The sequence below is a fragment of the Thermobia domestica genome, chromosome 7 (assembly GCF_964235325.1).
Source record: "Thermobia domestica chromosome 7, izTheDome1.hap1.1, whole genome shotgun sequence".
In the NCBI taxonomy this organism is placed as follows: domain Eukaryota; kingdom Metazoa; phylum Arthropoda; class Insecta; order Zygentoma; family Lepismatidae; genus Thermobia; species Thermobia domestica.
In genome coordinates this window covers 51,178,975-51,197,237 of record NC_137460.1, presented here as the reverse complement: position 1 = coordinate 51,197,237, position 18,263 = coordinate 51,178,975, and the positions used below count along the sequence as shown (strand labels likewise).

The following is an 18,263-nucleotide window of genomic DNA, read 5'->3' as shown; positions in this document are numbered from 1 at the left end:
TAGAATACTACGTGTATACAACTACTTTACAATGTCTGTTTAAAATTATTTATACTTCAATTTATTCTATACTAAGTGTATAAAAGAAATAAACAGGTAGAATTAGCCATTACTTTCTTATATTTAATAATATTACTACTTTCATTTTAATATTTAATTTATTCGATCATCTTATTTTCTACCAAATAATCTTGAAAAAGTTACGACTTGATATATTTGTTTCGATATTGTAATTTATGCTACTTATATGACAATCGTAGTGACCACTAATTTACTTATAATAACTTGAATAAATCTTATAACAGCTTGTTTTACTTATCACTTACCAATTCCAGTTATATTAATATTTGCTTCCAGGGTCATTTTGCCAAAAGTATTCTCAACCAGACATAAATACTTTCCACCGTCTGTAACTTGAGCCTCTACAACAAAAATACTAAATTAATTATTAAATAAATTGAATATCTAAACTCATATATACTTACTTATAACATGAAATAAAATGTATTTTATTCCTATTGCAAAAGGCTGTCCAAATGTGTGGAATCGTTAGAATAATGCTGGAATTTACTTATATTGGATAATGTTTTGACCGTGCATATATTTTGAGGTCGAGTAAACTATTTTGTCGAAATCGTTCCCATGACTGCCATTTTCAAGTGAGAAAAATGCTCAAGAACATTATGGTAGCATTTGTTTCATACCGGTATTTATTATTAAGTCACTAATAAGATTTTCCCTTATTTATAGGTGCAATGAACACTGAAGTTGAAGAAAGAAGGAAATATGAAGAGTATTCCGATGGTCGGTGAAACAACTGAAGGGTTATCGCCATTAATTTTAATCAGGGCTTTTATTCTTGACAGTATTATGTGAAAACTCATAACGATATATAGTGAAATTGGATCAGCTGCGAATAAGCCAAAACCAGGCAGAGTTAAGAATGCTGCAAGTAAAGCAACTTTAACGGCTTGTTGGTGGCAGTTCTTAAGTCCACACCTTACTATCTGTAGTTATATTTCTGATTCAGGGGTCAGTCGCTCATGAATTATGGGGATCCAGTCAGTAATAAATAGCACCCGTATAAATTAGAATTGATGAAACAACCCAGTGAATATGATCCTAGTCACATGGTTCAATTGCAGGATAAATGAATGAGCCAGAATGTGATAGTAGATCTTAGCTTCCAGCATAAAATGTTATTCAATGATGAGATGGTCTTTTACGTTAATGGAAAAGTGAACTTGCAAAATGTCAGATACTGCTCTGCATCTAATCTGCATTAGGTGCATGAGGTTGCTTATGCTTAAAGAGGTGTGTCACATGAGGAAACTTGTAGAACCATTCTTTATCCATAGCTCACCCAACTTCGATGGTCCCACAGTATTATTCCGGTGGTTCCAGTTTTGGACCTCAATGTCAGCAAAAATCTCTGTGAAACAAATACTCTATTTATCTTATAATTTCTTACGCATTATTAATAACTATATTACCTCACCAACTATTATCGCTTGTTTTAGCTTGAGATATTGGTATTGTTTAATTTTTAACTATAGTAATTTATTACATCACAAGAAAAATCTTGACTCCTAGAAAGTACGAACTTTCATGCGCAATCAGAGGTACGAATTATAAGATGAATCTTACTTGAATTAAACAACATAGAAAACTAAAAAAAAATCTTTTCAGTGTACTAGCAGCGTTCACCCCGCTTCGCTGCGGTCACCCCGGAACGCAATAAACTTTGTTACTTATGCAGTAAATCTTAACATTATATCGCCTGTCATTTATGTTAACCCGCCCCGCTTCGCTGCGGTCATCCCGGTGCTGGCATATTGTAAAAGTGTCTGTAAAAATAAGCAAATCAATTAAAAATTTTTAAACAGAAGATTCAAGCTATTTTCCGCTGTATATCGCCTGTCATTTATGTTAACCCGCCGAGTGACACGGTCATGCGGGTTGCATATAAATACGTTTATTTTTACCTATGATGAACTAATAACAAAGGATTTCTACGTTATGGACACCTGAATGGTCAATTATCTCAAGACACTGGTAATTAAAAATTAAAGTGATATGATAAAAACCATCTAGGGTCCAAATCCTAATAACCCCCCAAAAATGAAAGAAATTGGTTCAGCCGTATTAGCGTGATGAGCGGACAAAAAATTGTACGTTCTCTTTTATATATATAGATTAAATGACTTACTTTCTAAAATTACCGTATTGTTTATTGCTTTCTTAGTTATTTACAAACAAACAATAGTGAGTAGAGTAGTAAGGAACACTCTAGAAGTGTTTTATTAATACATGTACTAGTTGGTGCAGGTTGTTTGAGTAATGTTTAGGTAATTAGAGAATATCAAAGTTGTCTCTGGCATTAATATTTACCTCGAATTGCATTAATTTCGTCAAACAACTATATAGCAGTCAAAACACTATATTTGACAACTAAAACAACAAACAATAACATAGACTGATGTGAATGGTCGCTGTTACACAGTTAAGGAACAATTAGTGGTATGTGTATGGGTGCACGAAGGATCATACAGAGACCAAAACAATAGCACAGGCAATGACAGTGTTTAGACATCGCTTTGGCAAAAGCCTAATGCTCGTAATGCAACCTTATTTGGGTTGGGAGAAGCATTCATTTGCTTCAGGATATGTCGAATACAAGCATCGTAGTGGATGAGGGAAGACACGTAAGAAAACATGTGCTTCCGTCGCTTGGTCAATTGCGATGTCTCCAACCAGATCGCTTCGCAAAAGAGCAGCTAGACTGAATATACCGCGTTTAACAATGCAGAGAGACATTAATAAAGATTGCTGTCTGTGATATTCAAATCTAGGGGTAAGGGGACTTCTTGGATACCGTGTAAGATTGAGATAGATTCATGATAAGAGTATTTAAACAACATTCGAAGAGATAAGGGGGGGGGGGGGGAATCAGCTTGTTCTTGTCTTCAAATCTTGAATATCCACTCCAATATATTTGATTATCATTAACTTATGTGGAAACCAATTTCTAATCTTGAGTATTACCTTTACATTTGATATCTTAATTAATAGTCTGTGCTATACCAGTTTCAATGAATGCAAATCCATACATGATTAGAAACCCAAGCAATCAGTTAATCCCATCTTTCATAACTTCGGTATTTGATAAAGTACATGAAAAATAAAATCAATCAATTAATTAATGTTACCTTTGATGTGTAAAGTTCCCTCATTGGTTACAGAAAACCGAAGAGGATCTAGCTGTTCTTCGTTCTCCTTTTTCCATGTCACAGTTGGCGCTGGAGAACCTATTGCAACACATGGAATACTACCATCTGTTCCTATGTCAATACCTAAATCTGTTAAGTAAAAAATATATTAATATCAATAACATAAGACGGGTTAAATATTTCTACTACTAAACAACAAAGGTATTTACAACTTATCTTGTATTATTCTTGTATTATAAATAAGAACATTTACAAGAATACAATGCACGTTTATCTTGGTGCTTTCTTTTAAGTTAATTTGTTAATACTTATAACTAGAAGAAATATATTTACTTTTCTAAAAACATGAACGAAACATAATATACCATATATATAAGTTAATACATGTATATGTGTAATACAACAGAATAGGAAGAGATAATAAAATATATTATCTTCCGTGAACTGTATATAATCTTTAGAGATATAAAGTGAAAACTCTGAAATTCGTCGTCTTAAACTAATAACATAAATAATGCCTTTCAAATTAATTTTCACTAAGTACCATGAGGAGTATACTACAAATTTTGTATGCAAGTATATATGTATATATATATATATATATATATATATATATATATATATATATATATATATATATATATATATATATATATATATATATATATATATATATATATATATATATATATATATATACTACCGCTCAAAAGTTTTCGAACACTCCGGATTTTTGTAAGCATCTACTGTGATCCTATTATTTTGGCACAAGAACTTTACCACCCTGCATCAGAGATACTCCTGCTTATAGCATCAAATTTGACGACAGTTGAATCGAGGTCTGAGAGGTACTGCAGATGATATTTCAAATTATAATTCTTAAAATTGAAACCAAAAAAAGACAATTTGATATAGATATTGCATAGCATAAACAAAAGTGTAGAAGGTGAGGCAATATATTAGTTTTGTTTGGAAAGTGTAGACATAGAGGGTAAATGCAGTGACAAAAATTTGAAAGAGAAAGTAGTTTTCTAAATTTTGTAGTTCTTTATAGCTTGTTGATATGCTAACGTTAAAACGCCAAAAACACCTTACTTTGAAAATTGCTTACGATGGTATCGAATGCTACATTGTTGGTCGTTGAAACAGTAGCGACGAGAATTACATATATGCTTCACTGAGCGACAATTGAGCAGAGAAGGATGTATATTGACTGTCGTAAACATTTTTCAGAGAATAGCGTTTTTAGTTTATTTAAAGCCAGCATATCCATAAAGTATACAAAGCTGCAAAAATTTGGAAAATTGATTTTTCTTTTAGACTTTTGTCACTACATTTTCTCAGTATATTTACATCGTTCAACAAAACGAATTTGTTGCCTCGCCTTGCACAGTTTTGTTTATTCTATGTAATATCTATATGAAATATCCTTTTTTGGCCTCAGTTTTGAGAATTATAATTTGACATATCATCTGCAGTACCTCTCAGACCACGATTCAACTACCGTCAAATTCAATGTTTAGACAGAAGTACATCTGATGCAGGACGGTAAAGTTCTCGTGCAAAAACAATAGGATCACAGTAGATGCTTACAAAACTCCGGGATGTTCGAAAACTTTTGAACGGTAGTGTACATATATATATATATATATATATATATATATATATATATATATATATATATATATATATATATATATATATATATATATATATATATATATATATATATATATATATATATATATATATTTAATACCAACGTATCTCCTACGAAATGTCTCGCTGCGCTGTATCAAACAAGTGCAATATGATCATCATTGCCGGCTTAGTGGGAAAATTTGAACAGAAATACCTGTTCTAAGTCATCGGTATTACAGACATGCTAATTTATGTTCTTTATATATAGTTATACGTTACAGACGCATTTTATGTTACCGAAAAGCATTAAATAATAGACCAAAAGGGACAAGTACTGCAAAAATATTAGTTACTGAATACATATATTAGATAAAGCAAAAAGCAAACATTGAAATTTTATTCATAAATACATTTCTAAGAGTCAATAGCTTGTGGCGAGGGCATGTGTTAATATTTAAGTTAAAACTGTGTGGAAGATTACTTGCAAAACTTTGCTTGTAATACCATAACCAACTTTTGCAATTATCTATCTAAGCGGATGTAGAACTTCGTTCCTAACATGTTCTTCAAAAACTGGTTCTCAAATTTTTAGTAAAATTGCTTTTTTAAGAATAACACTTTCCTAAAGGAGCTTGCACAATCTGAGGACGTTTTCCCACTTGTAAAACAACTGAGTCTTCTGATTTTCCCAGAGTATTCTCAGCTGAACAGATATACCTTCCAGCGTCTAGTGGACTTACATCATTTATAGATAACGTGTCCTTGTTTACTATCTGAAATGAATGCAAATTATTCATATAATACAACACGATATAAAATGTCAAACATAGAAAACTTCAAAGCAAAAACAGTAAGGAAAGGAACTGAAAGGTTTAGAGAAAAAGTCTGATTTATTAAAGGGAAATTTCAGAAGTGAGGCCTTAATATTCATGAATATAACAGTTCCACAATTTGAATATTATATTTTAAGATATAAGCTTATACCAATACTACTACTAATAATAATAATGTTACTGTGGCGTAAAGTTTCTTAAGTAATAATATTATAGTATTTTAGTAGATACACATTGCATATAAACATAGAAACATATACAGAAGTAAAAGATTCATAAATGCTTGCTAATATAAATATTACTAAGAAAAAAATAAGTTTATGAAATTGGAAGTAAGAATGAGATATTATTTCTACAAATCGATTGGTTCCTTTTAGTTCTTGTACCTATTACTACTTTGCAGATGTGCAGGACTAGCATAAATAATTCATTCATTTTGAAAAAGCTATATTTTCAAAAGCGTTACGGTACACACATGAAAGATATATGAAAAGAACCACACACTCACCAAGTTTACACACTCTCTACAAATGTTCATCAATATGTTCCCTTTTGGTGACACGACACACGTTCCGACGATACTCGACGTCTTTTTTCTTGCTTTATCTCCATTTTCGACAGGTACTAATCTCGTACTGTCATACTGCCACACCTGATCGGAAAGATAATGGACTCGTGCTGCCAAACACACTTGGTGAGTTTGTGGTTCTTTTCATATATCTTTCATGTGTGTATGTGTAATAGTCGTACTTTCGAAAATATAGCTTTTTCAAAGCGAATGAATCAAAACCCTGTATTAAAAGAAGCTAGTTAAATATAGAACTGTAAGATAGTATTTCTAAGCTCTCCTAATATAATATTTCATCGCAATAGATAACAATTGAGCAGGATACAAAGTCATTAAGATACTTAATATAGTCTTTAATGTATTTGAGTGTATGTGGGGGGGCGCGGTGGCTCAGTGGTAGAGCGTTCACCTCTGGTGCTTGGGGTCCCGGGTTCGATCCCAGCCCCCGCCAAGTGAACTTTGTGGTGGACGAACACCGTGCTCGTGGGTTTTCTCGGGGTTCTCCCGTTTCCTCCCACTTTCTTCATTCCACCATTTCACTCATCTCTCATTATCACCGTCTCCTTTAGCCTAACCGGCATAACCGTGGGACGTAAAACTTAAAGATTTCATTTGAGTGTATGTGTCTTCAGCATTTAACACTTACCTGAATTCTTGAATCTGGTGTTATTATATCTCCATCTTTGACCCATTTTACGGTTGGAGAAGGTATACCAGACGAGTAACATCTTAATGTAGCTCTTCTTCCATTCTCCACCAGTAACTCTTTCCGTTTTGCTTCTATATGAGGCTTTTCTACATAGGTTCCTTTTGCGTGTGCTACAGCTGTTTTAATTGTTCAACAAATATTTCTAATATTATATGTATATAAAAATAAATTACTCAGCAATAGAAATATACTTACACAAATATTACTATTTTTCATTATTTAATATCAATAGTAATAAATTAGTGTACACGTGACTGATAAAAGCAAGTTTAAAATAGTCAACTATTCTAAGGAAAGTACGTTATAAAGCAAATAGATAAAAACATAAGAATTTTCAAAATATTTGAAGGTTAAGAAGTGTGTCTTTTCATTTTAGGAGTTTGTGTTTTATTTCTATAAAATCCAATGTATTTTAAAATTTAATCACACAAAGGCAAGACAACTTGTAAAATCCACATAAAATAATTATTACTGTTAATAATTGAATGACTGGCTATTCAGCATTATATATATATATATATATATATATATATATATATATATATATATATATGTTTCGGGATTGACTGTGTAAAACTTTTCCCATATACAATGTATATTTTTACCACACTTCCCTATACGAAATACACGCATTTTTTAATCGAAAAAAAAATCAAAGTGCAATAGGATGTTGTACATTCAGTCATTTAGTTTTCGTTTATAGTCAAAGATAATTTCTGCATAAGTAGGTAGTAAAAGTCTGAAGTTATAGGTATCGCAAAGTAGATAGGAAGTTCTTTGTGTTGACATTGTAAATCAACGAATTTGATTGTATAAATGTAAATGTTATTTCTTTAAAGATGATTTATTTTACATTCAACGGGACTTGAAATTTCTCGCACTAGGGTTCGGTAACACTATCCAGCGTTGAATTAGTGTCGTCTGCAACAATTCTATGCAACTTGCCACTCTTACTCTCGCATTAAGCGTTGGAGTGAAGCAGACTGTTGAACATGGCGGCAGCTCCATTGTCGGTCTGCACCAAGGAGGAAATTAGGGCAGCGATTCTCTCTCTCTCAGTCTCTCTCTCTATCTTTCTTTTTTTTTAAGATGTTAAACTTGCTGAAATTATTCGTCGAATGTATGATGACAGCTGTTTATCGCGAAGCAATATCTACGAATGGATAGAGCGTTTCAAACAGAGAAGAACTTCTTTATGTGACGAGGAAAGATCAGCTCGTAAGATTATGTTAACTATTCTGGGACTGTGTGATAGTCATTCATTTCACACCAAGAAACGAAACTGTGAACAGTGAGAACTATTGTGATGTGTTACGAACTCAACTGAAAAGTGCAATCACATCCAAACGTCGTGGAAAACTGCGAAAATGTGTCATCCTCCAGCAAGATAACGTTCGGCCACATTCTGTTAAGCGGACGGCCGAAACAGTAAAGGAATTCGGATTCGAATTGCTGGAACATCCGCCATACAGTCGAGACGATTTTCATATGTTTGGACATACACTCCAAGCGATTTTCCTATGTTTGGACTATTGAAGGAAATGCTCGGAGGAAGAAGATTTGCAACCGATGCAGATGTCATTGATGCGGTGCAAAATTGGTTACAGGTGCAACCGAAAAACTTTTTTTCGACGGAATCAAAAAAACGTGAAACGTTGAGAAAAGTGCGTTGAAGTGCAGGTAAATTATGTAGAAAAATAATGTTTCAGTTTTCTATCATTAGAATAAATGTACCTTTTCTCAAGTCCCTTTACTTTTTGACTTTCTCTGGTATATTGGAATTGTACTCAGGGGAAAATTAAGGTTTCTGGCGCCCCTAGGCACTCAGACATAAAACTCTCTCTCCCCAACGTATACCTACGCACTTCTCGTAAAACACCAGCACAATTCATGTCTAAAATATATACATACCAGTATAAAAAAAACTCCAACACAGTATATAAAATAAACATTTATGACGCTTTGAGTCTTAGTAGTTATAATCTACATCTTTACATGTCATAATTTGGATGGTAACACTGTCTTTTTATCTTTAAACATCAACAGTTACTGGAAATAGTACGATATTTGTTAGAGAGTAAAACTCTTCTTTCTGGCTTTAGCGTCTGCAAATAAACTAACAACTGGTTCAAAATCTAGTTTTCTTAACAGTTCGCTTTCAATACACATTTTACTAAGAGCTCAAAGTTTTTTTTTTTTGTGCATTCTGGACTGTAAATGATTCTTAACGCGTTTTAATACAGAAAAAGATATTTCCCCTGAACAGTTCGAAGTTGGCGCAGATACAAACATTCGTAGGCAAATATCTACATTGGGAAAGATGGTTTCGAGTTTTCTGTCCGAATGTACTTCAACATTTCAGATGCAGTTTTGATGGCTACATCACACGCTTTCAAGTGAACTTTGAAATGAATACATTCATTCGAAAAACTGTCAATTAAGGCATCTTTGTAATGGAGAACCAATGCATTCGCTTTTGCTCGGATGGTTTCACAGTCCACACTATCCAGTTTTGCGAGGAAATTAAATTTTTCATTTATCATGTTGTATGCCTTTTTCCTTCTGCACAATTCAGAGATGAGGGAATCCACAATTGTGCTAAATGTCTCCATACGAAATCGTTCTCTTCCTGTAAATACGTTCTCCCTCTTTTGTTTCATCGGAAGCAGTTTTTCTACTTTTTTCCGTCCCTTGTCCTGCAGATATTCCTGACATCCATTTATGTTTTTCGCTTCCTCTTTGTATGCATCGAACTCCGTACGAACAATTTGCAAATATGCTTCCATTCCTGCAATTACTTCTGTTGCTTCATTCACATCAATATCTGTTGCGTGTAGTTTTTAACTCTGTATTGGCTGCACCGAATCGCTCCATGATCTTTGCCCAGATAGTACACATCAATGCCGACTCTAACTGTTGTGGTTTTCGCCAGTAATCATCAACATCACTACCAGTTTCTAGTTTTTCATTGTTGTCATTTGCAATTTGCTGTAGAGCTACACAAATTTCACTGTAGCTTGTGGAAAGTGCTTTACACGCATCTTCCTTTGCTGACCATCGAGTTGCTGATAAGCTTTTCAGAACAATTGATCCTGGCTTCAAATGCTGTAGTAGAATTACCCACCTTCTGTCTGAGGCTGAGAAGAAGTTATATAGGTTCTGCAGTAAACCAAACAAACGAAATAGCGTCAGGACAAGACTCAGTGGTTCAAGTTCCTACAAGATTTAAGGAATGCGCAAAACAGGGTATGTATTCTGCCAAAGGACTACACAAAACGGAGTATGTATACTGCCAAAGGACTAACATCTTTAATTCTTGCCTGTAATCTAGTGTAAGCTCCTGACATGTTGTTAGCATTATCGTAGCTTTGTCCCCTACAGTATTTTATATCAAGTCCGAAATTTACAAACTATGAGACGCGAACTAACTGAGAATTGGGAGATCCAGTAGACAGGTATGGCGCCAGGATCGCTTGAGGGCGTGGGCAGAGGGCCCTATTTTCTGAGTGGGTCAGTACAATTGAAACTACAAATTATTTATTTCGAAGTATAGGATACTGCATACATTATTCTGTTAGAGTGGCGGATGGGTGGGCAAGGGCATCTACCGGGTGGGTGGTCGCCCATCTGCGCCCACTTTTGGCACCGTGCCTGCCAGTAGAGACTGAATTAGAGTTCATATTTGACCTTACTCATATTCTACTGTGAATAGTTTTATTGTTATTTTTATAATAGGGTCTATAAAATTATAAGTAGCCTATAAGACACCGGATGACTGAATCTAAACATGGAAGATGAGAAGACATACAAATAAATTTGCAAAATTTTGATGTGCAGGTCTATTGTACGAACAAGTCATAAGTGGATCAGATTATCAATAATTTTCTTACCTTCCTTTCTGTAGTAGTACAGTGAGCTGCAGCATGGGTATCGGTATGTATACTCTCAAAATCTGTGATCACAATTCCGTTTATAACTTTTTCTGTGAGTCCAAACTGTCGTTTCTTTTAAAGGCCATCTCAGTCGAACTTTCGGATTTTTTAGTCACTGGAGTTACTGCAGACTTGCAAGCATTAACCTCATCTGTGCCACTGTCATTGATGTTCACGTTGAATTTTTGCTGGATACCATCCGCGACTCTATCATGTGCTGACGTGTTTGTTGTCTTATCATTTTCCTTGCCACCAAAAAACGTGTCGAGTTTAGGAATTTTCTTCAGTTTCTCTCTTTCGTTTTCCTCCTCCTCTCTGTTTAACTTGCGTCTTTCTACACCTAATAATTTCTTTCTTAAACCACTCATATTGAGTCAATTATCCACTCATACTAACAACGTAAAAAATTCAAGTAGACAGCGCCCTCTGTTTAATTTTTAATGTGCTAGAGAACATAAAGGAAACGAATACGATGTGCCTACACAGGTGGGTGCTTCAGCAAATGAAATCGATGTCTTATTCCTACCGAAACTGCACAGCGCTTTTAAAAAATAAAGTGCAAGTGTAACATTAGATTATTGTTTTAATCTAAAATTATAAAATAAGCCTATCAAGTGATTTTTGTAAACAAAGACCGATTTCTCCATAACTGAGTTTTTAAATATATTTTTCTTGGGCGCCCCTTCAGCGCTGGCGTCCTAGGCACGTGCCTACTGTGCCTATGCGTTAATCCGCCATTGATTGTACTGAAGTGTAACTGTGGTTGAATAATGTTAGGATCAAAGATTACGATTCGAACAACTAGAAGTTGACTAGGAATAGAAAAATATAGCATTCGAAGGGGAAATAGGAAAAAATGGATTTGACATCTATCTTTTGTGCTAAACATTATTTAAAGGGCTTCATAATTACGATACTAGAATAATGTATTAATTATAATTATAGTATCGACTGACATATTTCTTATAATTTTGTCTTAATTTAGGCATATATCAAACAATATAATCATGGACAGATTAAAAAAAATAGCTTACCACTTCCAATTTCGTTCTCCACGATACATTCATAAATTCCTTCATTAAATTTTGTTGCAGAATCAACTAATAGTTCTGATCTATCTCCAAAATTTATTGCATGTATTTTCGGATAACTAATCTGTAAAATATGAAATTGAATTTCTTATTACTGAAATAATTTTTGTTTTCTCAATCATAATATACTATATGATTTCTGTCCATAAATTTTCTAAAACGTTTATTTCATTAATATTCATTTTCCATAGAGAAACCATGAAATATATTATGCGCTTTTATAGAAATGTGCACTTGGTTTAAATTACAAAGTTTATTCAGAATTCTTATTGCAACTATTTTTTATAGATCACTAAACTGCATAAGAGTAATATTTATGCACTCTTATGTTCCCTATAAAAAAACTATAGTTGCATTGTGCGTTGTTTACTTCAAAGAATGTTAAGTTATTCATACTGTAAAATATCTAACCGCGTGGCATAGTCGAACGCCTTAAGAGATTAGGCTAACGATTGAAAGACTTTTCTATCGTAGGTTCGAATTCCATTCACGGCATGAATTTTATGTTAACTTCCCACAATTCATTTCATCATATTAATTAATTTTCCATAATCGTTTTTAGCCTAAAGAGCATTACTATGAGTTGTAGAAACAACTTATATATGTACAATGTAATATATATATATATATATGATGTAATATACAAAATTGTTCCACGTTTAAGAAAATAAATTCTTTCTTCTCTTTAGAGAATGTATTTTCTTAAAATCCAATACAATCTTATATCTTTTCTTCATGAATTAATTTGGATAATATTTAATCACCACTGGACAATATTCAGCCTATTGGATATAACCATTAAGCGTAACACAAAATAAATAGTTTTAAGTATTCCATTAAAACCGATAGGTAATTTGCAACAAATTTAGAAACTCCCATGCGCTACGGTCCTTCGCTAATCTCTTCATCTGATGTTATAATAATTATCTTTAATAATCTTCATTCAATAGGAATCGTCTTTTTCCTTTCCTCTTTTCATTCTACCATTCCTTCTTTCACATCCTTAAGATTGCTTTCTCTAAAATAATATTCTAATCATATAGCGTAGTGTCTACGTAGTTAAAAAGAGTAAGTGAGGAAAACAAATTTGAAAAATGTTTTACGTAAGAAAAATTTTACATATTTTTGATTATTCTATCTGAAAACGATACTGTCCTGTTGAGTTTGAAAACCGTGTCTTTTGTAGATCTTGAATATTTTATATCTTCCCATATATTTATTCCAAATATTTATTTAATCACTTAAATTTCTTCTCTTATCGCATAATTAATGTTCTAGTGTTTAACAATATTTTTTTTTTTAAATTTATCTACAACAACAAAATATTTATCCACTTATCGATGGCATATTCAAACTATTAATGCTCAGGGGCATGTTTTAAGTTTTATAATAATGCATACTCAATTTTTCTGGTTGAACATGTAACTAAGAAATATACTTACATCTACGGGTTCACCATTTAAAGCCCACTTTATATCTGGTATCGGATATCCAGTTACGTAACAAGTTATCTTAAATTCCTGGTTTTCTGTGAATTCGAACTCACTAGGAGTTACTGATGCAAGCGGTGGGTCTTCAATATTTAAAAATATCTTCTTTTCCGTTTGACCAGCTACAAAAGGCAAATACATAGCAATATCATGCGATAACATACACAGCATAAAATAATATTAATATCTTATTAATACTCTTACAATTATATATATATATATATATATATATATATATATATATTAAATTCAAATCATTCAGCGTACAATCGCTTTCAATAATATTGCAATTATCGTCCATTTTTACTCTGGTCTGAAGATCTAGAATGTAACTTAAACATTTTTAATAAAGATTTTAGAAATACAAGAAACAAAATCACTGTATTTTGTAAGTTCACATAAAGGTATGTGCACAGTCAGCGACAATTTTTTTTTCAGTTTGGTAAAATTTATTTTGGAAATAACGGTGGTATGACTGGAACATAGAATGGTGGCATGGTAGAACATATAGAAAATTAAATTCTTTTTAATTTACTAAAAACTGTACTCAAATTGTTTTTCCATCCTGAAGTTATATACGAAACTAATTTCATCAAATGAAAAGAATTTTTGTCGTTGAATGTACAATATTCTTAAAAGATAATAATTGCAATAATTTTGAATATGACTGTATACCAACTTTTATTATCGTAATCTAGACAGTCTAGAATTAATAGCTAAATGTTTCAACAATATTCCTGCATTTATATCTATTATTTTTCTGAGTGTCATTAAATAAATAAATAAATAAAAAGAGCATAAATTGAGTCCGTATCCATTCATTAACTGAACAAATAAACAAATTTGTTTGTGAGAACTCACCATCATTTTTCACTATACACATGTACCATCCTTCATCATGTTCTCTCACTGGATCCAATATTAACGTATCTCCTTGTTGTGTGATTCTTCGGTCTTCAGGCACTTTTTTAAAAGAATAAATATTACAAAAAATTATCATTATTTAACCACAGGCCACACGAAACTAACACCTATCACACATAAGGTGAAAGCTAATTTACGATCACGTTATGATAACAAGAAATCTTAATATTTAGGCTAACCATACTCCGTAAATAGGGGAAAATATGAGAATGTATTATTAACTTAAGGCATTATGTTAGATACCAGAATATTTATTTCATCTTTGTTCCTCACGCTCATTCTGTAGTTAAGTCTCAACATAAAAACTATAGAATATTGTTTTCGTAGTGAAAATTTATGTTCAAAATTAAATTTATACCACTCTCATCGTTACACAATAAAATTATTTTGTTTTTATTAAAAAACAATTTTAATGTGACTATACTTTGCAACGCTTTTTCGAGAAAAATGTGATTTCTTACTTGGTTCTCATCATTATACAGTAAAAAAAGGATTGATTTGTTTTCGTTTCATTAATATAAGTCTTGACAAGTAAGCATATCATATTTTATCTGTTATTGTATTTTAAGTGCGTGCTGGGATTGGTTTCAAAAATTGGTGCAAAGCAACTCATATCAGCATGTAACTTTGCACCAGTACAAATTTGTAATGTTTGTACTGTTATGTACTGCTTGGTGTGAAGCTACGAAAGGTAGGAGCTATAAACACACAAATAATTCTAAGAGAAATACATAAATTGTGCGTGTCATACTAAAAAGATATGGTTTATTACAGGAAACTTTGTATTAAGGCGCCATAACACAAATTTAACTAACGACTATCTCTAATATGACGTTACAGGGCTATTACGGTACAGAAAGTATACAAGCTTCTTTTGAAATTGCACCCACTTCATATATCATATCAAATAAACCCATTATACAGAACAAGTGGTCTTTAGTTCTGCAATTGAACACCTCAGATTAAGTTTTAGATTGCCGATAACATCCTCCTAGAAATATTCCAAAATATCTTTACGGTCTGTTCGCTTTCAATAAGTCTCAATTTTGCCATGGGCTTAATAATAGCTTATCTGTCCTTTACTTGTAAATTTATTATTTGATAGTTTTGTTTCATCTTCGTTTTTCACGCTCATTCTGCAGTAAATGCTCAACATGCAAACTATAGAATAGTTCTCATAGTGAAAATTCATATGAAAATACAACATATTCAAATAAAGATGTAACATATTTAGCTGCAGCTTTCTTCTAAGTTTTCCAGTTGCAGAATTATCCGCATAATCTTCATCTTCAGACATCCTCAAACTTAAGCATATGAAGAACTTATATGTGTTACCTGTTTGATTCTTTATCTGAATCACTAGTGTCCAAAACTTAATTGATATTACTACTGTTATTCTTTTACGTTTGGAACTAGAATCGCATATTTTCGACATACCGGTACTAGAAGAGGGTCATACCAGCATATCCAACTCTTGTTTATCATCATAAGCCACTTTCTCGCCAGGTTCTGTTCTTAGCTTCCTTCGATCCCCATTCTTGTTCTATTGTTACCGATCTAAGTACTTCTAGTAACTCGTATTGGTAATATGTAATCACTTTTCTACATTTCGACATGCTGCAAAATAACCCCATTCTGAATTCTTAACTGAACTGTAGAGCAATGGTGTTTCGCTCTTTTATTACTTGAATCAAAGTAGAACTACTCATTCTAATATCATCATCTCAGACATCGAAATCATATTTAATATAATTTACTTCATAGTACAAAGAGATTAAAGTGAACATAGATTTAACTTTACTTCTGGACATAGATTTAATTTTACTTATCTTTTGATAAATCTTTGCAGTAAATTTCTCTGTCTTTTCATGGAGCAAGCATCAGCACAATTGCACCTACATTCCTTGTAGGATTTACGTTACTATCTGCGGTATCGTGTCATTCTACGTCATAATATACAACAATTTGAAAACACACTCGAAAGAAACACTTTTCTATGTAGTGCAAAGTATACCCAGGATACAGTACAAAATTTGTTTTAAAAATGCAATTCAAATACTTCAGTAAATTATGAAATGTATTCAATATACTTTTTTTCAAGTATTTTCAGAATACTACCTGTACATTGAAAATCAGATTTTAGTTTGGAAAGATGTATAGGAAAATGATGCAATAAAACTTTAAGCTTCTAACATCAGACTAGAGTTTTTAAGGTTCAAAATTATAATTTCTTAATAATAATAATAATAATAATAATAATAATAATAATAATAATAATAATAATAATAATAATAATAATAATAATAATAATAATAATAATAATAATAATAACAATAATAATTAGAAGAAGAAGAAGAAGAATACTCTTATGTAATAAAACAATAGCATTAGCATAGATATTATAATAATAATAAATAGTAAATATATATTGACTTAACAAAGAATTTCGGAATCATGGAAGACAAATTATTTACCAGAAAATGAGATAGAAACACTCATAAATAAAAGTTAATCATAAGTAATAATTTTCCACTGATGCTTCGTCAGTTAAAAGAGGTAGAAGTAGGAACAAAGAAATATTGAAAGAGAAAGCAGTATCTGAGGAATGCCATACAGCGACATATTAGCTTCTAGAATCCAATTTAACGCCTGACTTCATGTTTCTTAGTTATTTTGTTTTCTTTAATATGGTAGATAACATTGGTATGTGGATTTTCTTGGATATTCCCGCGTTTCCTCTACTATCCTTAAGTCACCAATTATTTCATAATCATTCACTTTCATCAATCATTCGAGTCATTTAGCCTGCAGAGCATAATCAAGCGACAGTAAATTAAAGAATTCATTTCGTTTCATTTTTAATTTAATACGTGTACTTCTTAACTTTCGTCACTCCCTGTCTCATGACCAATCAGCTGAACTTTTTTTTTTTTTTAATACAGAAAGCTTATTTATTATTTGTTTAAGTAATAACGTTTCTATGTAATTTCTAGTACGGAATTTGTATACTTCAAGGACGTAAAATTATACTCACAAAGAACAGCTCTCCCGTTAATAATACGTATCCAGCTAACATTGTATGGAAGTTCACTTTGCACCTGACATAGTAAAATTGCTGGTTGTGATGACCTGCTGGTAAAATTCGTTTGATGAGGAGAAATGACTGGTGGATCGCCTAAAAAATATATTTCAGAAATCATCAGTATTATGTGAGCAAGTTCAAGATGTTTTTAATTATTGAAAATTAGATTTTAAAATAATATTTTAAACAAACAAACAAACTAACTAACTAACAAATATAGTTTTGTAGGTTCAAAAGTATTTTTTCGTTTCTTAAAATTGTTTCTCTTTCACACGTGTATTTCTTTCTTTTGATTGTGGTTTATGTTACAGAGCTTTTAAAACATATATAATAATTGGAAATATTTAAGACATTAAAATACATAACCTTTGTTGATAATGTACACAGACGGTTGTTTATGAATGGAACAAGAACTAGCTTGAAAATTGTTTACAGAATCAAATCTGACAACATCGTAGAACATAAATACAACTAGTGTACTTAATCTTCGTTATACCAGTTATTTCTAAATTACAAGAGATTGAAACTTTGATTAATGAAAATTAATAATAACTTTACAATTCATTATATTCAAGGAAATAGAAATTATTTCACAACACCATTCCTATGGTATTTAAAATACCTCTCGTATGAAATTAAGCCTTGATAGATAAATGTTTACAATGAAGTGAACTTTTCACAGCATATGTAAAATGAGTTAACACATTTTAATTAGTTTGCATTAGGAAATAATGAGTTAATCATATGGCAAAATCAAAATATA

The 18,263-nt window shown here is 31.9% G+C and overlaps 2 protein-coding genes across 3 annotated transcripts in view; both read right to left on the bottom strand.

The window, feature by feature from the left end:
* Positions 1-3,824, bottom strand: part of LOC145690080 (hemicentin-1-like) — a 117,957-nt gene extending 114,133 nt beyond the window's left edge. The window contains exons 1-2 of one of the 2 annotated variants that reach the window (XM_081764608.1): positions 3,210-3,824; positions 327-422 (exon numbers count right to left, since the gene is read on the bottom strand). In XM_081764608.1, the coding sequence (XP_081620734.1) occupies positions 327-363 (37 nt within the window). In that variant the 5' untranslated portion in view covers positions 364-422; positions 3,210-3,824. The remainder of the gene's footprint in view (positions 1-326; positions 423-3,209) is intronic. The other variant, XM_081764609.1, reaches the window with a different exon arrangement.
* Positions 3,825-4,973: 1,149 nt separating this feature from the next.
* LOC145688871 (hemicentin-1-like) overlaps positions 4,974-18,263 on the bottom strand; it is a 71,538-nt gene continuing 58,248 nt past the window's right edge. The window contains exons 9-14 of the mRNA XM_081763038.1: positions 17,453-17,593; positions 14,356-14,457; positions 13,447-13,616; positions 11,948-12,068; positions 6,919-7,097; positions 4,974-5,644 (exon numbers count right to left, since the gene is read on the bottom strand). Of these exons, the coding sequence (XP_081619164.1) occupies positions 5,477-5,644; positions 6,919-7,097; positions 11,948-12,068; positions 13,447-13,616; positions 14,356-14,457; positions 17,453-17,593 (881 nt within the window). The 3' untranslated portion in view covers positions 4,974-5,476. The remainder of the gene's footprint in view (positions 5,645-6,918; positions 7,098-11,947; positions 12,069-13,446; positions 13,617-14,355; positions 14,458-17,452; positions 17,594-18,263) is intronic.